Genomic DNA, 18,073 nt, shown 5'->3' with positions numbered 1-18,073 from the left:
ATAACCCCTACTTTGAATTATCACATGTCTATGGTTTACACATGTGTCACATTAACAAGTAATAATGTGCTACATATTCAATTTCATAAAAAGAAAGAAATGATCACTGTGTAAAATATTCAGAATAAATGAATGAAATTAACAAAAATTACATGTGTAAATGTATTCAATGTAAATTATACAAATATTCTACAAAGTAAGCATACAAGTATATTTCATCTCGCGACCTGAAAATGTTGACATTTGATACTCGATGTTATTTCACAAGAAACAAATGGCTTCTTTACACATTGTACATGTGTCAACGGACTTTATTATATTCGACGTTCCGAAACCTACATAAAGCGTGGATATTCCGGGTCAGATCTGGTCCCTAGCAACCAAGCTGGTAGAAAGAGGCGACTCAATGGATCGGGTAGTAATGATCGGTGCCTTGGCTGATGGCGTAACAACGTGCCCTGAGGGCGTGGATGTCGCTGCTCATAATATCAACCCCTGGATTGTCTGGTCTAGACTGGACTTTTTACAGGTCGCCAATATATTGCTTGGCGCGGTGTTAGACAACACACACACACACACACACACACACACACACACACACACACACACACACACACACACACACACACACACACACACACACACACACACACACACGCCACACACACGCCACACACATACACATACACACACACACTCATGTGTATACCGTATATCTCTTTGCATATACTAAATATGTATAAATATACTCTGTATAAAATATGCCTTGTATTATATCGTCTAAATGTCGGTAAAATAATAGTAGAATATTTACAAAAGTACTGAAAGCACTGCATACTCTATATACATAGTTTTATAACATTAATAAATCAATAGTACGCTAGATAGCCCATGTACTCCACGTTAACAGCGAACATCTCCCGATGTTACAGTATCAAACACGTATACTAGGTGACAGATCCCATATACTGTATAACAATACACTGTATACATGTATAGCATTTAAAAATGAGCACTGTTGTATGTGAAATATCCCACACGCTATACATCAACGCACCACCGTGTATTCCTTACATAGTTAGCAATACTAGGACATTGTGTAAGCGACATGTGGAAAAGAGTAAACAAGGCACAATACACGCAGTAGTAAACAAGTTGCCTAAAAATATATAACAGTATATATGTATACAAATATGCTCCCATAAACACTCGGACAAATATAAGTATTTTATATGTGTACATGTACATGTTGAAGGTCATCTGGGGAGAGAATCAATATATCGATTGTCGTCAGTACATTATTTATGTCCCGTGAGAGAACCCTTTGTGTTATGGTATTAGCCCGTTAACGAGTCTTCAGTGGAGGATGCATGCACGTCGTACTAATTCCTGACGCCAGGCCTATTTCTACCAAAGGTTACACACAGAGATCAGCTGATGCTCTAATGAATCTCCCGCAGAAAACAGGTGGAGATTATGACACATTACTATGAAACCATACGGAAGAACGAAAGGTTTACAAATCTTCTTAATTGGGTTCTCAGAAACTGATCAGACATCAACCGTGTTTTCTGAAGTCCCTCTTGTAAGTGGACCCGTCCCAGCGTTAAGAAAAGCTCCTCTTGCAAGGAATTATCTCCATGCGCTTGTGTTAGGCGCCATAGCGTGGAAGTTGGGTTACACCTGTGTATCGCTGGCTTATAGCTCCGTGTGTTTGCTCGGAAGAGGGTGCTGCCTTGCCAAAGATAGCTGAGTGCTACAGGATCGAATTTCTATGGCTGATGCAAAGAATTTGGCTATGTCGTTCTCGGAGATCCGGCCATGACGCAGAAACTGCAGTGAAGGAAATACTGGCTTCTTATTGGAGGAATTGTTGTAGGTCATGTGATTTGTCCGATTCAATGTTGGTACACGGTCGTGGAAGTATGTTGACGACTCACAGCAACAGTTTGTGTAGTTCGTGTTGTTAATTGCGAATGTTCGTGACCGAGTTCAATAGAGGATGGTAACAGATCGAAGTGTTTTCCCTCAGTGAAACTTGCAAGGGCTTGTGTTTGTAACTGTTACTTATATCTCATATAGTGAACACTGGGATATGAGTGACCAGTATCTGAGCGTGGTACCCCAGAGTGGTACCACGACTAACACCCATTCCCGGTCGTCTTCTTTCAGAAATCGCCCCAGACCCAAACTGAGCCTTAAGATCGACTCCAGGCCTAGATCGGACAGCGTGCCACAAATATATCTATCTGTTGCGGATTCTGACAACGACATCAGGACCGAAAATGCCTACGACGACAGCAACAGTGCACATCAAGGGGGAGGACTCTGCAGAGTCCGATCGTTCAAGAAGACATCCAAAGGGGTCTTAAACGTTGGAGACAAATTCAAAAGTAAAAGCACAAACAGTTTAAAGTCTGGTGGCAGTTTCATAAATCTACATGAAACTGACAAAAAACCGTCACGAGCAACCAGTATGACATCGATGGACAGTGGAGCATCATCAGCTCCATCTTTCTTCCGGGTCATGGTTCTCGGGTCTGACGGGGTCGGAAAATCTACGCTTATTAGACAGTTTATGACGTCAGAGAACTTAGGACCATACGAGCCAAGAACACGTAAGTTGTTATGCATTGACAGGTTTTGTTTTGTTTTCTTCAGTCGAATTAACAGTTTTGCTTGCATTCAAATGTCAAAGCACCACCGACATCCGCCGTCAAAGGTTCATTACGTGCTTGTTGTAAACTATGACGTGCAGGTGAGTGGCATTTTGTCAAGCAAGAGAGATTGATAATGGTAGAAACCAAAGTGCATCTGCAACATTTATGAACGAACATAATATTATTCATTTATGGATACAAATTAAAACTTCTGACGTTATGTCACAACGATTAACACACACACACTTGATATAGCTTAATAATTATCATGGAATCATGGTTATGAAAATTATTGTGCAACCAAAAGGAGTCAATATTAGTGGACATGTATATCTACCAAGCTATCCAACACTGCTGTCGTTCAGAGGATGTTTTATAGGGTAGTTATTTAGGTTCCCGAATGCAATAACGCATGTTGAATATTTCCCGTTGCGATCGATTTGATGCAACAGTTGTGGAAAGAGAATTTATATTCCCACACACGTACAACAGGTGCATTAAACTGTATATGATAGCCCCACACTATACAGCAATATCGAACAAGCTAAAGCATGAATTATTGTAGCCAATGTTATAGACACAATTCAGCCAGACACCGGGGCAATATTGCTGTGACATGCATAATGCATTATTTATCTTCCCAATGTGCCTACAATCCTTGCGGAATATTCTGTGGTACTATATTGACATTGATAGCCAGATTTACACATTTATTTGACAGCGCCAGATTCTGAAAAAGGGTCGCTTTCCCCGATGGACGTCATATTTCCCAGTGGATATTTTATTTTGACAAAGAGTTATATTCTAGTTTAAAGGTTGAGGATGATATACTTTTCTTAAAATTCGTTATTCATTTCGATTTTTTTTAAATGTTTCAAATAGTTCCTCATGCCTCTCCAAACACGAGGATGTGATTGGTATGTGTTCGAAAAAGCCTTGTCGTGACCTTCGAAGGCAATTGCAATTATATATCGAGTTTTATTGTTATGGTCTGTAGCCTAAATCCTATTGCATGCAGACATACCATTATCACATACGGTAGACCTGGTTGCAATTAGCTTCCCCCAGTGTGGAACTGGATAACTGTATTCATGAATATGAACATTGCTCAATCTCTATTAGCCGTTCTACTAAATGGTAATGGCTTTATGTTCGTCTTCAGCAAAGAATACCTTCTCAGTGGATATTTTCATTCTGTATACAGGCTGCCGTCATATAGCTGGAACACTGGTGAGAACGGCGTTAAACAACAACAACACACACACACACACACACACACACACACACACACACACACACACACAGACAGACAGACAGACAGACAGACACACACACACACACACACACACACACACACACACACAAACACACACACACAGAGAGACACACACACAGACACACACACACACACACACACACCACTAGTGTTTAAGAACTGCAAACACGCGTTGTATTAAAATAGACATAAGTATAGTCAACCTACAAACGATATATATGCGTTTGTGTTGAATGTTGAAGCTACAGCTGAGAATGTAAAGATTGTTTACAGAGTAAATACATACATCTAAATCTACTCGTGTGTCAGTTTAGAATCAGCACACATGGAAACATTGTGTTCTGTGAGTATTTGTTATACATACGTGTTTCGAGGGTTATAACTTGCGTCAATTCTGTCCATTATATAATACATGTTCAGTTAGGCCATGTTACGTCCAACTAGCCCTGATCGAGAACACTATCAACACATTCCATACATTGCTTCTGTTCAGCTGTCATTCCAATCAGGTTCAGGTATAGTGCTGTAACTCTTATGTATGTTTCTTTCTGACGAGCGAAAGCATAAAAAAGTAGTAAGGAACAACTTCTTGGGCTGTACCAATGTGCAGAATAATATTGCTAATAGAATAAACGTATGCAGTGTACATTTAACCTAGATGCTATATTTTAAGAATTCTCAACTACTAAAATAGCATTGTTTTAACATTTCCACCAACAGGCGTTTAATAACCGAATAGCGCTGATAGAAATATTTCTACTTCTTTCGAAATATATGTTTGTCTATTCAATATAAGTTTGTTTTTTTCATCAAGAGAACATCCTCTGGTGTGCTTGAAGCTTTGGTCTTGGTTCGAATTACAGATTCGTCCTGGGGGACTGAGGCATTGGGTGTACATGTATTTCTCAACTTACAACCCTTGAGACTGTGGATAATGTGAAAGTGCACCATTGTGTTGAACATGCTCACATCACATCACTCACTCACTCACTCACTCACTCACTCAGACAATACGCAACTGCTTATTAAATGGTCTCATAAAAACAGAAAATCCAACTATAAACGCACAAGAGATATCGTGTATATATCTGGTACAGCAGTACTTGTTACATGTATTCGATTGAATAACATGCTACATGTATTTATTGCTATCCTTGTTCAATAATGTATCAAAATTCAATGTGTACATCCATGGTTAAGCAAATGAAACAACATTGGTTGTCGTATTATGCTGTTAAACAGAAGAAACACTGTGTTTTACTAGAGAAGAAGAATGGTTACCATGGCTTGTGAAGCCATTCTAAGAGCAAGTAATGTATATCTCGTAAAACAAATAACAGGAATGTTTGAAAGTCCTCTTTCGCGTTCCATTGTCTGAAGTACCTATTCCTATCCCACAGAAGGTACGCGAACAAATCTTGGGATAAGTTATATTTAAACTGTAAATGAATCAGAAACACAACATAGAAACAATGTCGTCTGCCAAGTTGGACTTCCAAAGACGCCAACAGCATCAGTTACTCTCTGACATGACATTTCCAAAGCTTAATATAGAATCGGGAGCGTGCACATCTTTTTGTGGGACAGGTGATTCAGAGGCTGTGTGATGCTGTTTCCTTGTCTGATGTAACTTCTTTCTTTTGTCCTGTACATTCCATTGTGCCTACGCAACATGTTATATATATATATATATATATATGTGTGTGTGTGTGTGTGTGTGTGTGTGTGTGTGTGTGTGTGTGTGTGTGTGTGTGTGTGTGTGTGTGTGTGTGTGTGTGCATAGCTGACACAGCAGTGATGTAACTGTTCCTCTTGTTACATGAGCATATGTTTTTGATAACAGTTGTGTTTTTATACTACCAAGAACTATTTATGTTTTGTCGTTAACTTTAAATGTTCATTGTCAAACGGCGTCTTATCTTTGCTTATATTTGAACATAGTGTGACGTAATTACAATTTCATTTTTCGAATGAATCAGAAATATTTCACTTACAATTCTTGCATGACGTGTTTAGCAATATTCTTAATATATCATGGCGGGTGACACCGAAATGAACTAAACACATTGTATTCAGGACGGGAATCGAAACCGGACTTGAGAGAAATCTGTACCTACTGGGCTCCCCGAAACCTACAAGATATTATTATTATTATCATCATCATCATCATCATCATCATCATCATCACCATTATTATTATTATTATGGTCCACTTTCATAATATCCACAGATCACCAGCAGTCTCAAGGGTTGTAAGTTAAAAGATACATGTACACTCAATGTCTCAGCCCCTCCCCCCCCCCCTAATTCGACTATTATGAATAGCATACATCATTCGGTTTGAACAACTATGCATGTGATTGTTGCTCCCAGAAGTAACAGCGAATGCGGTCGAAGAAAACTGGAATAACCTGTTTCACAGTCATGGCACTGAGTCAAAACCTTACAAAAACTCCCGTATAGATCCGCTTTCAAGTCTGGCATCGCTAATGCGTCGTAGTCACGGAAATATTGAGGTTTTAGAGTAGCATATCTTGTTGCAGTTACTGAAATATCTAGTTGCGGTTAGTGAGTTGCAGTTAGTGATAGGTCCAGTTGATGTTAGTGATACACGCAGTTGATGTAAGTGATATATCCAGTTGCTGTAAGCGATATATAGCCAGTTGCTGTGATATATCCAGTTGATGTTAGTGATACACACAGTTGATGTAAGTGATATATACAGTTGCCGTAAGTGATGTATCCAGTTGATGTAAGTGATATATCCAGTTGCTGTAAGCGATATATCCAGTTTATGTAAGCGATATAACCAGTTGCTGTAAGCGATATAACCAGTTGCTGAAAGCGATATATCCAGTTGATGTAAGCGATATAACCAGTTGCTGTAAATGATATATGAAGTTGCTGTAAGTGGTACATCAAGTTGCTGTAAGTGATATATCCAGTTGCCGAAAGTGGTATATCCAGTTGACATAAGTGATATATCCAGTTGCAGTAAGTGATATATCCAGTTGCTGTAATTATATATATAAGGGATATATCCAGTTGCTGAAATCGATATATCAAGTTGACGTAAGCAATATATCCAGTTGCTTCAAGTGATATATATCCAGTTGCTGTAAGTGATATATCCAGTTGCTGAAATCGATATATCCAGTTGACGTAAGCAATATATCCAGTTGCTTCAAGTGATATATATCCAGTTGCTTCAAGTGATATATATCCAGTTCTGCATCAAATTGTTGTTAATATCATGTGCAGCTGCAATTCATACAGTATCCAGCTGTAGTTAGCGATATATGCAATTGTGTTTATGATATATGCATCTGCTATTAACGATATATACAATAACGAGCAAGTCGTTAAACAACGACACCGCCTCCATATTGGATAGGGAGCTTCTACCCGGAGGGCGGAAGGTCAGGGTTCGATCACCGGCTCCATCATAGCAAAAGACGTTCAAATCTGGTACTTGTTGTTACTCTGCCTGGCAGTCGGCATTAAGGCGACAAAACAAGGACTGGTCGGCTCGTAGTCAGTATACTGTGTCTGAGTGGAGACCCCATGTTAAAATGCGGCAGCTATCTCAGTGGGTTCGTGCTATAAAACCGTTATAAGTCCGGACTAGTACACGCAGACACAGACAAACATGTGCGGACACGTCGCTATGTTTGTGCAATAATATTGAACACCCCAATTCACCTGACCTAGTTTGACAAACTATTGAGGCCTTTATGAAACGTCTCTTGATAAACCAATCAGTTTAAAACATTTATTTATATCCGTAGATAGTATTGATTATTGGAATAGAAAGGCTCAATTGTAAAACCAAGCCATCCGGAAACGACTTGTTGTTAACACGTAGTTTTTGTGACAAACAACCAGTTACATGTTTGTAACACATATTTTACTTTGAGGTCATGTCTGCCTATTCACACATGTTCACAGGTAAATCGCTATTGACAAAATACGAGGTCTCGGATGGAGGTCTTTCAAGCCGAATGTATCCATACAGTCAAGTGCTTTACCATTTTAAATCGTAGATATTCGTATCTATTACACTTTAGATACAAAATGTACAGATTTACTTAAGACTTGTTTACAATTCATCCGCATTGAAGAAGTGAAGTGTAACTTGTATGTGGGTTGAATCATTGGAATAGTATCCTCAAATGGTTTGGCCTTGGAAATGTGAACTTTACACAACACGACATGACAAAGTTGTACAAATTAAGATTCCCTAGTGGATGTAGGCGGCAGAGGCCATACATCTGCTGATGAAGCAATACATCATTTACAGACAAACCCCCCAGGCTCGGCCTAACGATCCATATTGTCCTGGTCACATTCAGGCCAATTGTAACCACTTAGAACCAAGCTACAATCTGACCATTCACTCGGACAATGCCTCAGACTGACTAGAAAGCTGAAGACATGTTCTCCCTTCCAAGTAAGTCGACTGAAATCTCTTCTAATGAGGACTTAATCTCGTTATGAACAGTCTTGGATCGATTTTATGCACATGGTTTGAACACCGTTGCAGATTGATTACTTTGTCCGACACATGACCTTTGAAATGTATCCGAGAGGTGTTGTTTGGCACATCATCGTTTTAGTAAACTAAGCCTATAGGGTTGTTCTGTAATGGTCGTATTTAGAATTATCTAAAATTGCGTATGTAGTGTCAATTGATGACACAATGCCAGGCAAGAGACGTATACACTTGAAAATTGGATTTGACCAAAATATAAACGTTATCAGAACGTTACTGGGCTAAAAAAATATCGCCGAAACACTGCAAACTTAAGGTCCAAAACATAACTATCACACCCCTATGAAATACCATGGATAACCATTAATTTTCTTCTTTCTTTCATATTTAGCCACCATCAAACATGGGTGTATACTTTCTTTTTCCCGGCAGTTCATACTGATGTCGGGTGTAACTTTGGAGAGAACGAATCATATTTTGATCCCCTTGTACTGGAACCTTGTGCTTTACCTGATCCAACTGACATGAGGCTAGGCTGGTTATAATGTGTGACTTGCTGCTTGGCTTTCACTGAATACCAACTTCGTGGATCGTTGTCCATGATTTACGTGTTAACTGAAAACAAGGGTATGACCAAGTGGTCAGAGAAGATTGTGTCCCTTTGCGTACGAGGAACCAATAATCATTGGTTTTAATTTCGCCATGATGGTGCACTTTCGTACGTTAGCACTAGACCAATGCAAATGAGTGTTGTTTAACGATTTTTGTTAGTTATATCACAGCGTGTAAACTTGATGTAGGAGGAAAGCCCTAAGTGAAGCAGATCTTCGACGTTTACCACTTTTATGAAACCCACGGGTGTGGTGCTGAGAACCTAGAAGAAACATAATCAGGGCGATCTCAGCTTCGAACCGAAGGGATACAAATTGCAGAGCCTTATACGAACGTGCCATGTGCCCATCCCATCAGGAAACACATTCGCACGCGCACGCACACACACACACACACACACACACACACACACACACACACACACACACACACACACACACACACACACACACACACACATACACACACATACATACACACCCTTCATCAAAGTGGTAAATGAAGAAGAGATATGCGCCACACATTAAATAGACACACTGTGCTACAACTAAAATACCGTTATAGACAGGGTTAAACGCAACCCACTCATGTTTAAACTAACCAGTCAATTACTTAGATATCCCTTTGAATGACTCTCACACAGGTGTAACCATAAGACTCACTCACTGATTAAATCACCATTTGTTATAATATAAAAAGTTCTATTAACACAAAATATGGTTTCTTTTCTACTATTTATTGAAATCATTGATTCTAATGTGTGCACGGTCGATGCATAGATACAAGCACCAAATGTGTGATAATGAAATTGTTATTGAACATTGCCTCCAACCATATTGTACAATATTGTATTTGGGATTTATTGATTTTATTATTGGGTTTTATCACCAACGTCCTTGTGCCAAGGCGACAGCTGTTCGGAAATCTATTGCAAATACAAGACAAATAACGTTATCTATGGCACGCTCACCTCCGGAAGCAAACGCCAGTGTTTCTATGATACGACGGTCAATGAGTAAGGTAATACCACTACAATGGTAAACACCATTATCAGACCAATTGTGAAGTGTGCAATCTGCATGTTACAGTTTGAGCCAAGTGATACGGAGGCCACCCTCAAACAGACATAACCACACGCGCATATAATCACAAATACACATGTCCTTGCTACGCCTCGCCACACCACGTCAAAACACAGTGTACCAGATCACGCCACGCCACGCCACGCCACGCCACGCCACAACACGCCACCACACAACACGCCACTTCACAGCACAACATGCCACCACACAACACACCACAACGCAACACAACACAACCCACGTCACAATACAACACATCACAACAACGCGACAACACAACCAAGCTCACGCCACGCCACGCCACGCCACGCCACGCCACGCCACGCCACGCAAGAAGCGAACGTCATCAGTAATTATCCAATTCGTGATAATCCACTAGAACACACTTTTAATGTCTTTCTTTGCATCGCATCAAACTATGCTCCTATTATCTATGTCTCGACCTCGTCACGCCACCCTGGCCTCACAACGAGACACGAGGCAGTACATCATATTACCTATAGAATGAAGTATCTTGTACACCTGATGTAGGGAGGAGGAAAGGTAACTTAGATTGTTGGCTCTACCAGAGGTTTTCATATTAGAGACAACAGAAATGCACATGTCAGCAGCACATTAAAACTCGTAGAGAGATAAATATCAGTGGCACAGCTAGGCGAAGTTTAAGCAAAACCAATTTTACGAGCGCCCGCAAGCTCCCCCAGACGTTTTAAAAACTAAGATGCTCTTAAACGCTATTTTGTGCATTTTTGGACCGTTTATGTTAGATTGTATTCGTAACAATTTTGGTAATTTATTTATTATAAATGTTTATTAGTAATATATACCAACTCATTTTCGACTTTCATTCAAGAAACATCTATGATGACAAGAAAATGAAATTTGAACATTTAAAGGAATCGAACATATTACCTTCATGGGTTTCTACAAGTTTCTACAAATTTTTCATTTTTTAACGCGAGCCGTTCAAGTTAGACAATAAATAGCATGTTCGCCCATGCAGAGTTTGAATTAATAATTTTCTGCATCGATCGAAAATTTAGTTCGCTGTGTTGCCTCGTGATAACCTCTATGGTGACACTTTAGGCTTTGTTCACACATTCTGATGGTAAATAAGTTTTCAAAGCAGAGTTAACCCCACTCACTCACTCACTCACTCACTCACTCACGCACTCACGCACTCACTCACTCACTCACTCACTCACTCACTCACTCACTCACTGCGGCCATCTGTTAAATCTGTTAAGTATCAACGGTCCAAAAACTACCCCATATATAATCAGTTTTTTCCCCGTATTACGAATCTTGTGTTACCCGAAGGTAGTCTTTGAAGAAGAACCCAGAATAATGGAAGCAAAACAAAGAACACATACGATCAAAATTTCGTTTTGTGATGGAAATGTGTTGTTCTTGTTAACCTCGGCACATAATGTCAGTGTTGTTGTGAAAAGTGAGAACAGCGAAGACAGACGTAGTGTTTGTCTTCAGTGCTGTTAGGGAGAGAAGTGAAGAAAGCTATATAGCTGTTAACGTGACGAGACAGCCCTACTGATGACATACATAGGTGCCTCCTCCAACCCAGCTGACAAAGAAGTTCACTGGATTGCGAGTAACGTTGTAGTGTATTGTCTATGCATGTACTTCTCTATAGCTCATTTGAGTATGGATGGCGAGTGTTCTGAGTGTCGCAATTTGCTGTGCATGGCTGTGTCTCTTAGGAACACCAGTAACCTGGGGTCGAGTCCCAGATCGCCTGATTATGCTTCTATGCATGTCAGCACCAACCCGTACTCGTTGGTTACATCAAAATTGTAAACGTCTAAGGCCTTAATATATCACTTCGGGTAAGCTAAGTAATTAAAACTGTGTTAAACAAAACTTACTCACTAAAAGTGAGTGTAAACACTGTCTGAGAGATGTTTCTGTTACACATCTGCGAAGTCAAATCATCATAGGGGTCACGGGTGGCCCAGTCGTGCAAGGCGCCGCGATTCGCTGTGCAGAGTTGCGTCCCTTGGGCACGTGGGTGAGTGAATGATGTTTCGTGACGCATTCTGCAATAACAGATATAACTGCATACATAAAAGTCTTTGTCAATCAAGCAAGGGTCCAAAGAGTAATAATCTCTGCTGTCCCGGCCAATGAAACACAATCATCCAAGGGCGGCATTATATCTGAAAAAAATAAATCTTGACAAAACTGTTTGTTTTCCTTTTGTTTAACCTTTCCTTCCTTGAACCAGCCTATAGTCATATGTCTTTCCGAAATGCATCGGTTGATAGATGCCTGGTGAGAATTTAAAAACAAACTTGTATATAGAGTAAGGTGCATTTTTCAAATCATGAAGTTTCTTCTGCAATGAAACTTAGTTTTAAACGTATTTGCTATATTTACCGTGGTACCATATTACCATATGTTATCCTCGTCTTGCTCTAAGGCTCCACTGAGGGACACGCCACGTTATTAAGCTTTACAAAATGCAATCTGGTTATTATATATTGATATAGTGAAATCCTGTAGGAACCTGTTATTTTTATCTATGATTTATATAATAATTTCAGAAGAGACTTGTGCAAGTATATCTGTTACCTTTGATCTATTGAGCGTCACGGCTCTCTATTCCGTTTCAAGTGATAATGTTACACGTCCAGAACCAGTCACATGCACACTGTTCAAGGAAATATCGTTAACAGCATAAAGGCCATATTACCATTGTTTGGATCCGGGTGGCTATACTCGCACAGATCTATTGTCCATTGTTTCATCTACTGAATAACAACTAAAATGAGTTCGTGTTGTGTAGTTTGTACATAGATGTTGATCGATTCCGCAAATTGAGTCCATTAGCACATGCGTGCTTAATGTGTACGTGGATATCAGTGTCCATATTGTTCTCACCTTAATAGCTACATATATAGACATTTATTCATCTCATATTGTCGAGATGTATCGTCTATTTCTGTACAGTCCCTGCATGTAACAGTACTGGCCTATATAAACGTGGTGTGGAGTTGATAGCCTTGTTGATAAAGCGGTGGCCCGTCACGACCATGCCAAAGGTTTGATTCCCCTTTTTGTACAATGTGTGAAGACAAATTTCTCGTGTTCCGCCGCAGTACGGCATTAATATTGCAAGACGCAGTTTAAAATCCAACTACCTGACTAACTAGATTAAATCTTGATAGAATAAATTCAATTGATAGTTTGACGTTCTTACGTTTTAAATGGGTGTACTTTATGTACGTCCTGGTAGCCTATTACAACCTTGCGCATGTGTGCATTTGGCATGGAATGAATAGCAATTCGTTCATCGATATTGACAGTTTTATGATAATCTCGAATTGAAAGATGTTGTGACCATTACAGACAAGGTGAACGTAAACGTAGGCGTGCAACCACATGCAAAACAACGTAAAAACATATCAATTCTTTTTTTTTATTTATATCAGAACCAACCTATTTGCAATGTTATACAGTCAAACACCCTTGTGTCGAAGTTGAAGGGACCTACGTAATTTCTTCGAGTTATCCAAGGTTCGACACAACCGAAAATAATGAATAAATGAGTACGCAGGGACCAAACTTTTACTTCGAGACAACCGTAAGTTTGTCACACCAAAGATCGACACAACGGTGTATATAGGTTTCTTAGGTTATATTGTACATTCATGATGCTATACATAAGTGTTTATCTTATCAGATATTTGCGCTTACATTACGTGACGATATAATCGTACTCACAGCTACCTGCTTGCTACCGGATCCCATGCAGTGGTTCATCCCCACGTGGCGAACACATGATATATCTCAATCTGTACCTTGGCACTTTATCGTTACGATTATCATAAATATATGTCATGTTTACCTATAGATGCATTAGTGAATATCAGTTACATAGTTACATACCATTAATCAATGACGGGGCAACACGTACCTAGCAATAGCACGTGCCCATTGTGATCAATGTGAAATTAGTGTTGAATACAATCTTTAGTGAATGAAATGAATGAACTTGCCTGTATTTAATTTTTGTAAAAATGATATGGAAATGTATTACATCAGAAACATAAATGAGAATGTTCAAGAATATGTACAAAGACATTCATTTCTGTCACTATTAATACGATTGATTTTAATATAGCTGTCTTTGACAAAATGTTAATATATATAGATAGATAAAGTAAACCAACCTTTCTCTTTTGGTTGCCCATTGGTCTAAGCGAAGCAATTCGATAAACAGAGTTGCATCCCTTTGTTATGCCAGGATCCGGGTCGTGGATTCGACCTGATTATGATTCTGTGTCAGTCAGCACTATACCCTGTCCTTCTAGATTGAAACAAAGTGGTATAAAAGTCTACCATCTCACTTGAGGGTTTTATTACACATTAAGCTGATACGATATAATTGATATGCTGTTGTGAGCGGCATTAAACCAAACTCACTCATGTAATCACTTCAAACCGCAATGTGTGTCCAATAAACATAAGTAAATGAAAGATATAAAAACCCTTTCCATATTCATAAGAAATCTCTGCAGTTAAAAGCTGAGTACATTGTATATCCGGACTATATCATAAGCATGTGTTTATGTTCAAGACACATGTTCCAAGGCTACATCTTGGCTTCCTCGTCAGATGAATAACACTGTTGTGTTGAAACATGTAGACTTTGTCTATCAAGACTTTATGCCAAAGTAGTTCACAACTTATGACCTAACGCCACCGTTATTACATTCATTATCAACATACATTAGGTTTTAATGATGGTTTAAATCAATTCTCATGGCAGTTTAGAGCAGATGTAATACTGCTTCAAGAAATGGTTGTTACAGAAACGATAGCTACTTTTGAAAAATACAAGACTCTGTTATTGTTCACTGCACATAAGTAGGAATAGATTGATGTTTATGGGGCACCGTATATGCTATCTACCATCAGACACATGCTGATTGCATATATAGAACTGTTTTATGTCCCCAGCTATCGGCGAGCCGGAAACGACAGTATCTGTGCTTCTGGATGAAGAGGAATCGGTGCTAGAATTTGTTGACAACGCCTTGGTGAGTACTTTTCATTATTTTAATCAAGGTGCTCACGTGATTTGATGCACTTCGCGATGTAAGACTTGTTCGATCACGATATAGATCTTGATTATCGATATCGATATTGACTGGGCGCCATCGTTTTGTTTGAAGCAAATACAAGTGATACGAGAGTTTGAATCTGATTGGTCAATGGGAGAGGCATACTAAGGACATAACTCGTAGTAGCCACTGATGGCGCTACGATCGAGCCATGGAATTCCAGCCTAGTTCGGCAAGGGTGGAAACTGGACTTTTAAAGTCAGTTAACTCTCTTGCCTCGGGAAGATGATGAATTCGTGGCGATGTGGTCATTACACACCCCTTATTACTTCAGATGCATTATCTCAATAAGTGAGTGAGTGTGTTGGGTTTAGCGCCGCTTTTAACAGTTTTCCAGTTATATCGCGGCGTGTCAGCTTAATGTGGAAGGAAAGCCCGATGTGATGCATGTCTCAGACGTTTACCACTTCGGTGAAACCCTAGGGCACAGGTATGGTGTTGACAAACCTAGAAACATAATCGGGGCGAACAGGGATTCGACCCCACAATCATAGGTTTCTGGCGTGCCCACGGGACGCAACTCTGCACAGCGAATCGCGGCGCCTTAGACAAATGGCCATCCGTGCCGCCTTATCTCAATAATTGTTTTTTGTTCTAACATGCATATTGTACGTATATATGCATTATCTGCATACATTTCTTCTTTTTGTTGTTGTCGTTGTTGTTTACCGCAGCACACAGCAATATTGTACCTAGCTACATGTATATAACGGCTTTCAGTAAATAATTGAGGTTGGACCAGAAAATCAAGTGATTGTCATAACGAGCATCTATAGATGCAATGGACCATTTCTCACCCTGTTCTTCATGGGGCAATATAAATGTAATTTCTCTATTGGTAATATAGACCACTTACATCTACACGTATACATCTACACAACATGTATTTATCAACATATCCCTTTTAAAATAGACGCATTACCACTAAAAAGATATATATATATACAAACATACTCTTTGTGTTATTGATTCAATATCTTTATGCTAATATATGTATACAAATTTATTAATACCATTTGTAATATAAAAATGTGAGGATATTTACATTTAACAGCTGGCATTTCTTCACTATCAAGCTTCATTACCTTAAATGTATCCACGGGAGTATAAACAAAGCGAAAAACCCTTTCTATAAATACATGCAAAGGCAAGTCAGGTGTTTACCTGAACAAAACACGGGAACATATGGCACAAGCGTATCAAGGTTCATTACCTGTACAAATGTCGCAACGGGAGTATAAACATATCACGTTTGTACTGAGGCACATCATTTTACTGTATTCACTGACGGAATTAATGTGACAGAAGTAATGTAGCAACCGGTTTTAACTAATTCATCATCACATTAAGAGCAGCATATTTGGTTGATATCCCCAGACTTCTTATGCTAGAATTCTGAACAAGGAAGCTGAATACTTCCTCGAACACCAGGAAGGACATACGCATTTACGTTATTTTGTTGGGAAGACACATTCACTACACTGACCACCACCAGTAACCATCAACCTACTAGCTCCCCGTGTAGCGTGTCCATAGCAACAGCTGTACCAGCTGACCGTATGTAAGGACATCCATCATTTCTGCGTTAAGAGGTTTATACTGAAGGTAATATTTAAAGGCATATGAAGCACGACACATGTAAGTATGGTTACAGCCCCTCCATCATCGGGTGCTCCTGCATGACACATACGTGCATGCGGACATGTTACATTTAAAGATGAAACGTCAACGCCAGATCATATGATTATCCGACGAAAGTGATTCCTTTAAACGTAAAAGAAAAGCAAGTCGTGAAAAGTATATGAAATTTCCTGAAATGAAATTAAAGAATGACATAAATGAAAAAAAGGAATGAAAAGAAATTAATTGTAATGAGTCAGTTTGGGTTCAACATTTTGACTTAACTGTTTACTGTTTGTTTCTGTTGTGCTTCCTTGGCTACTTCGTCTATTGATCCATTTATACATGGATCGAGACATATATCAAGAGCTATAGTCATGAAAGCCATTAGAGGAGTACGTGCATTTCCTTCAAAACAAGTAGTATATGGTGGCATTTCCTTCTAATGTAACGCTCGGCTTACTCTATGATCAGCAACAAAGCCAAACTCCTCTTACACTGATGCAATTATCTTTATCGAAGAACTCCAGACGGTTCGGATATGAGGCAACCACGTTCATGCTGCACGAAATGTTTGTACACGTGTCAGCATATTCTTTTCACCTAGTTGTAGAGGATGGGTCATGTTATTGTTGGACTACACCACAGAAAAGTGCAGGTGCTGGGTATGGATGTTTTGAATGGTGTGATAGGACGCGTGGGGTTTCTGAACAGGAAATTATTTCATATATTCTTGTCCAGTAATCATCTTGAAATGTGATGAAGGGTTAAAACACTTCCACACCATTACCCTGTTATCTCCATTGTTAGAAGTTAGGGTTGTGTGAATGATCCTCGCTTCAATATGAATGCATCCGAGATGCTGAGATCTCTATAAATATGAATCATTTCCATCAAAGGATGGCTTTAGAGGCCACTGTTATGTGTAACCTAGGCTTGTGTACTGGAGCATGTTTAGATGTAATTTCAGTGATACGGATGCACTGGCGTTTCATAATTATTCATTACATGTTTTGTCTGAAGCGCTTGCATTCGCATCAGAGACTCTAATCCCTGTGATGCAGACGTTTCGACAACATAACGGGACATCTCTAAAGAGGCTCACTAATTCACTGACAAAACATTCATTGTAAGATGCATTGACAAACATGCCGCTGCCCTGTGCATGACTGGGGATTGTCGTCTCA

The 18,073-nt window shown here is 39.4% G+C and overlaps 1 protein-coding gene across 1 annotated transcript in view; it reads left to right on the top strand.

Annotated features, from left to right (window-relative positions):
- The first annotated feature begins 1,379 nt into the window (after positions 1-1,379).
- The window catches only part of LOC124148254 (GTP-binding protein GEM-like), a 38,284-nt gene continuing 21,590 nt past the window's right edge, over positions 1,380-18,073 (top strand). Inside the window, exons 1-2 of the mRNA XM_046519250.2 lie at positions 1,380-2,618; positions 15,103-15,182. Of these exons, the coding sequence (XP_046375206.1) occupies positions 2,096-2,618; positions 15,103-15,182 (603 nt within the window). The 5' untranslated portion in view covers positions 1,380-2,095. The remainder of the gene's footprint in view (positions 2,619-15,102; positions 15,183-18,073) is intronic.

Source organism: Haliotis rufescens, unplaced genomic scaffold (assembly GCF_023055435.1).
Source record: "Haliotis rufescens isolate VD_foot unplaced genomic scaffold, xgHalRufe1.0.p SCAF_19, whole genome shotgun sequence".
Taxonomy (NCBI): domain Eukaryota; kingdom Metazoa; phylum Mollusca; class Gastropoda; order Lepetellida; family Haliotidae; genus Haliotis; species Haliotis rufescens.
This window is presented reverse-complemented; position numbering and strand designations above follow the sequence as displayed.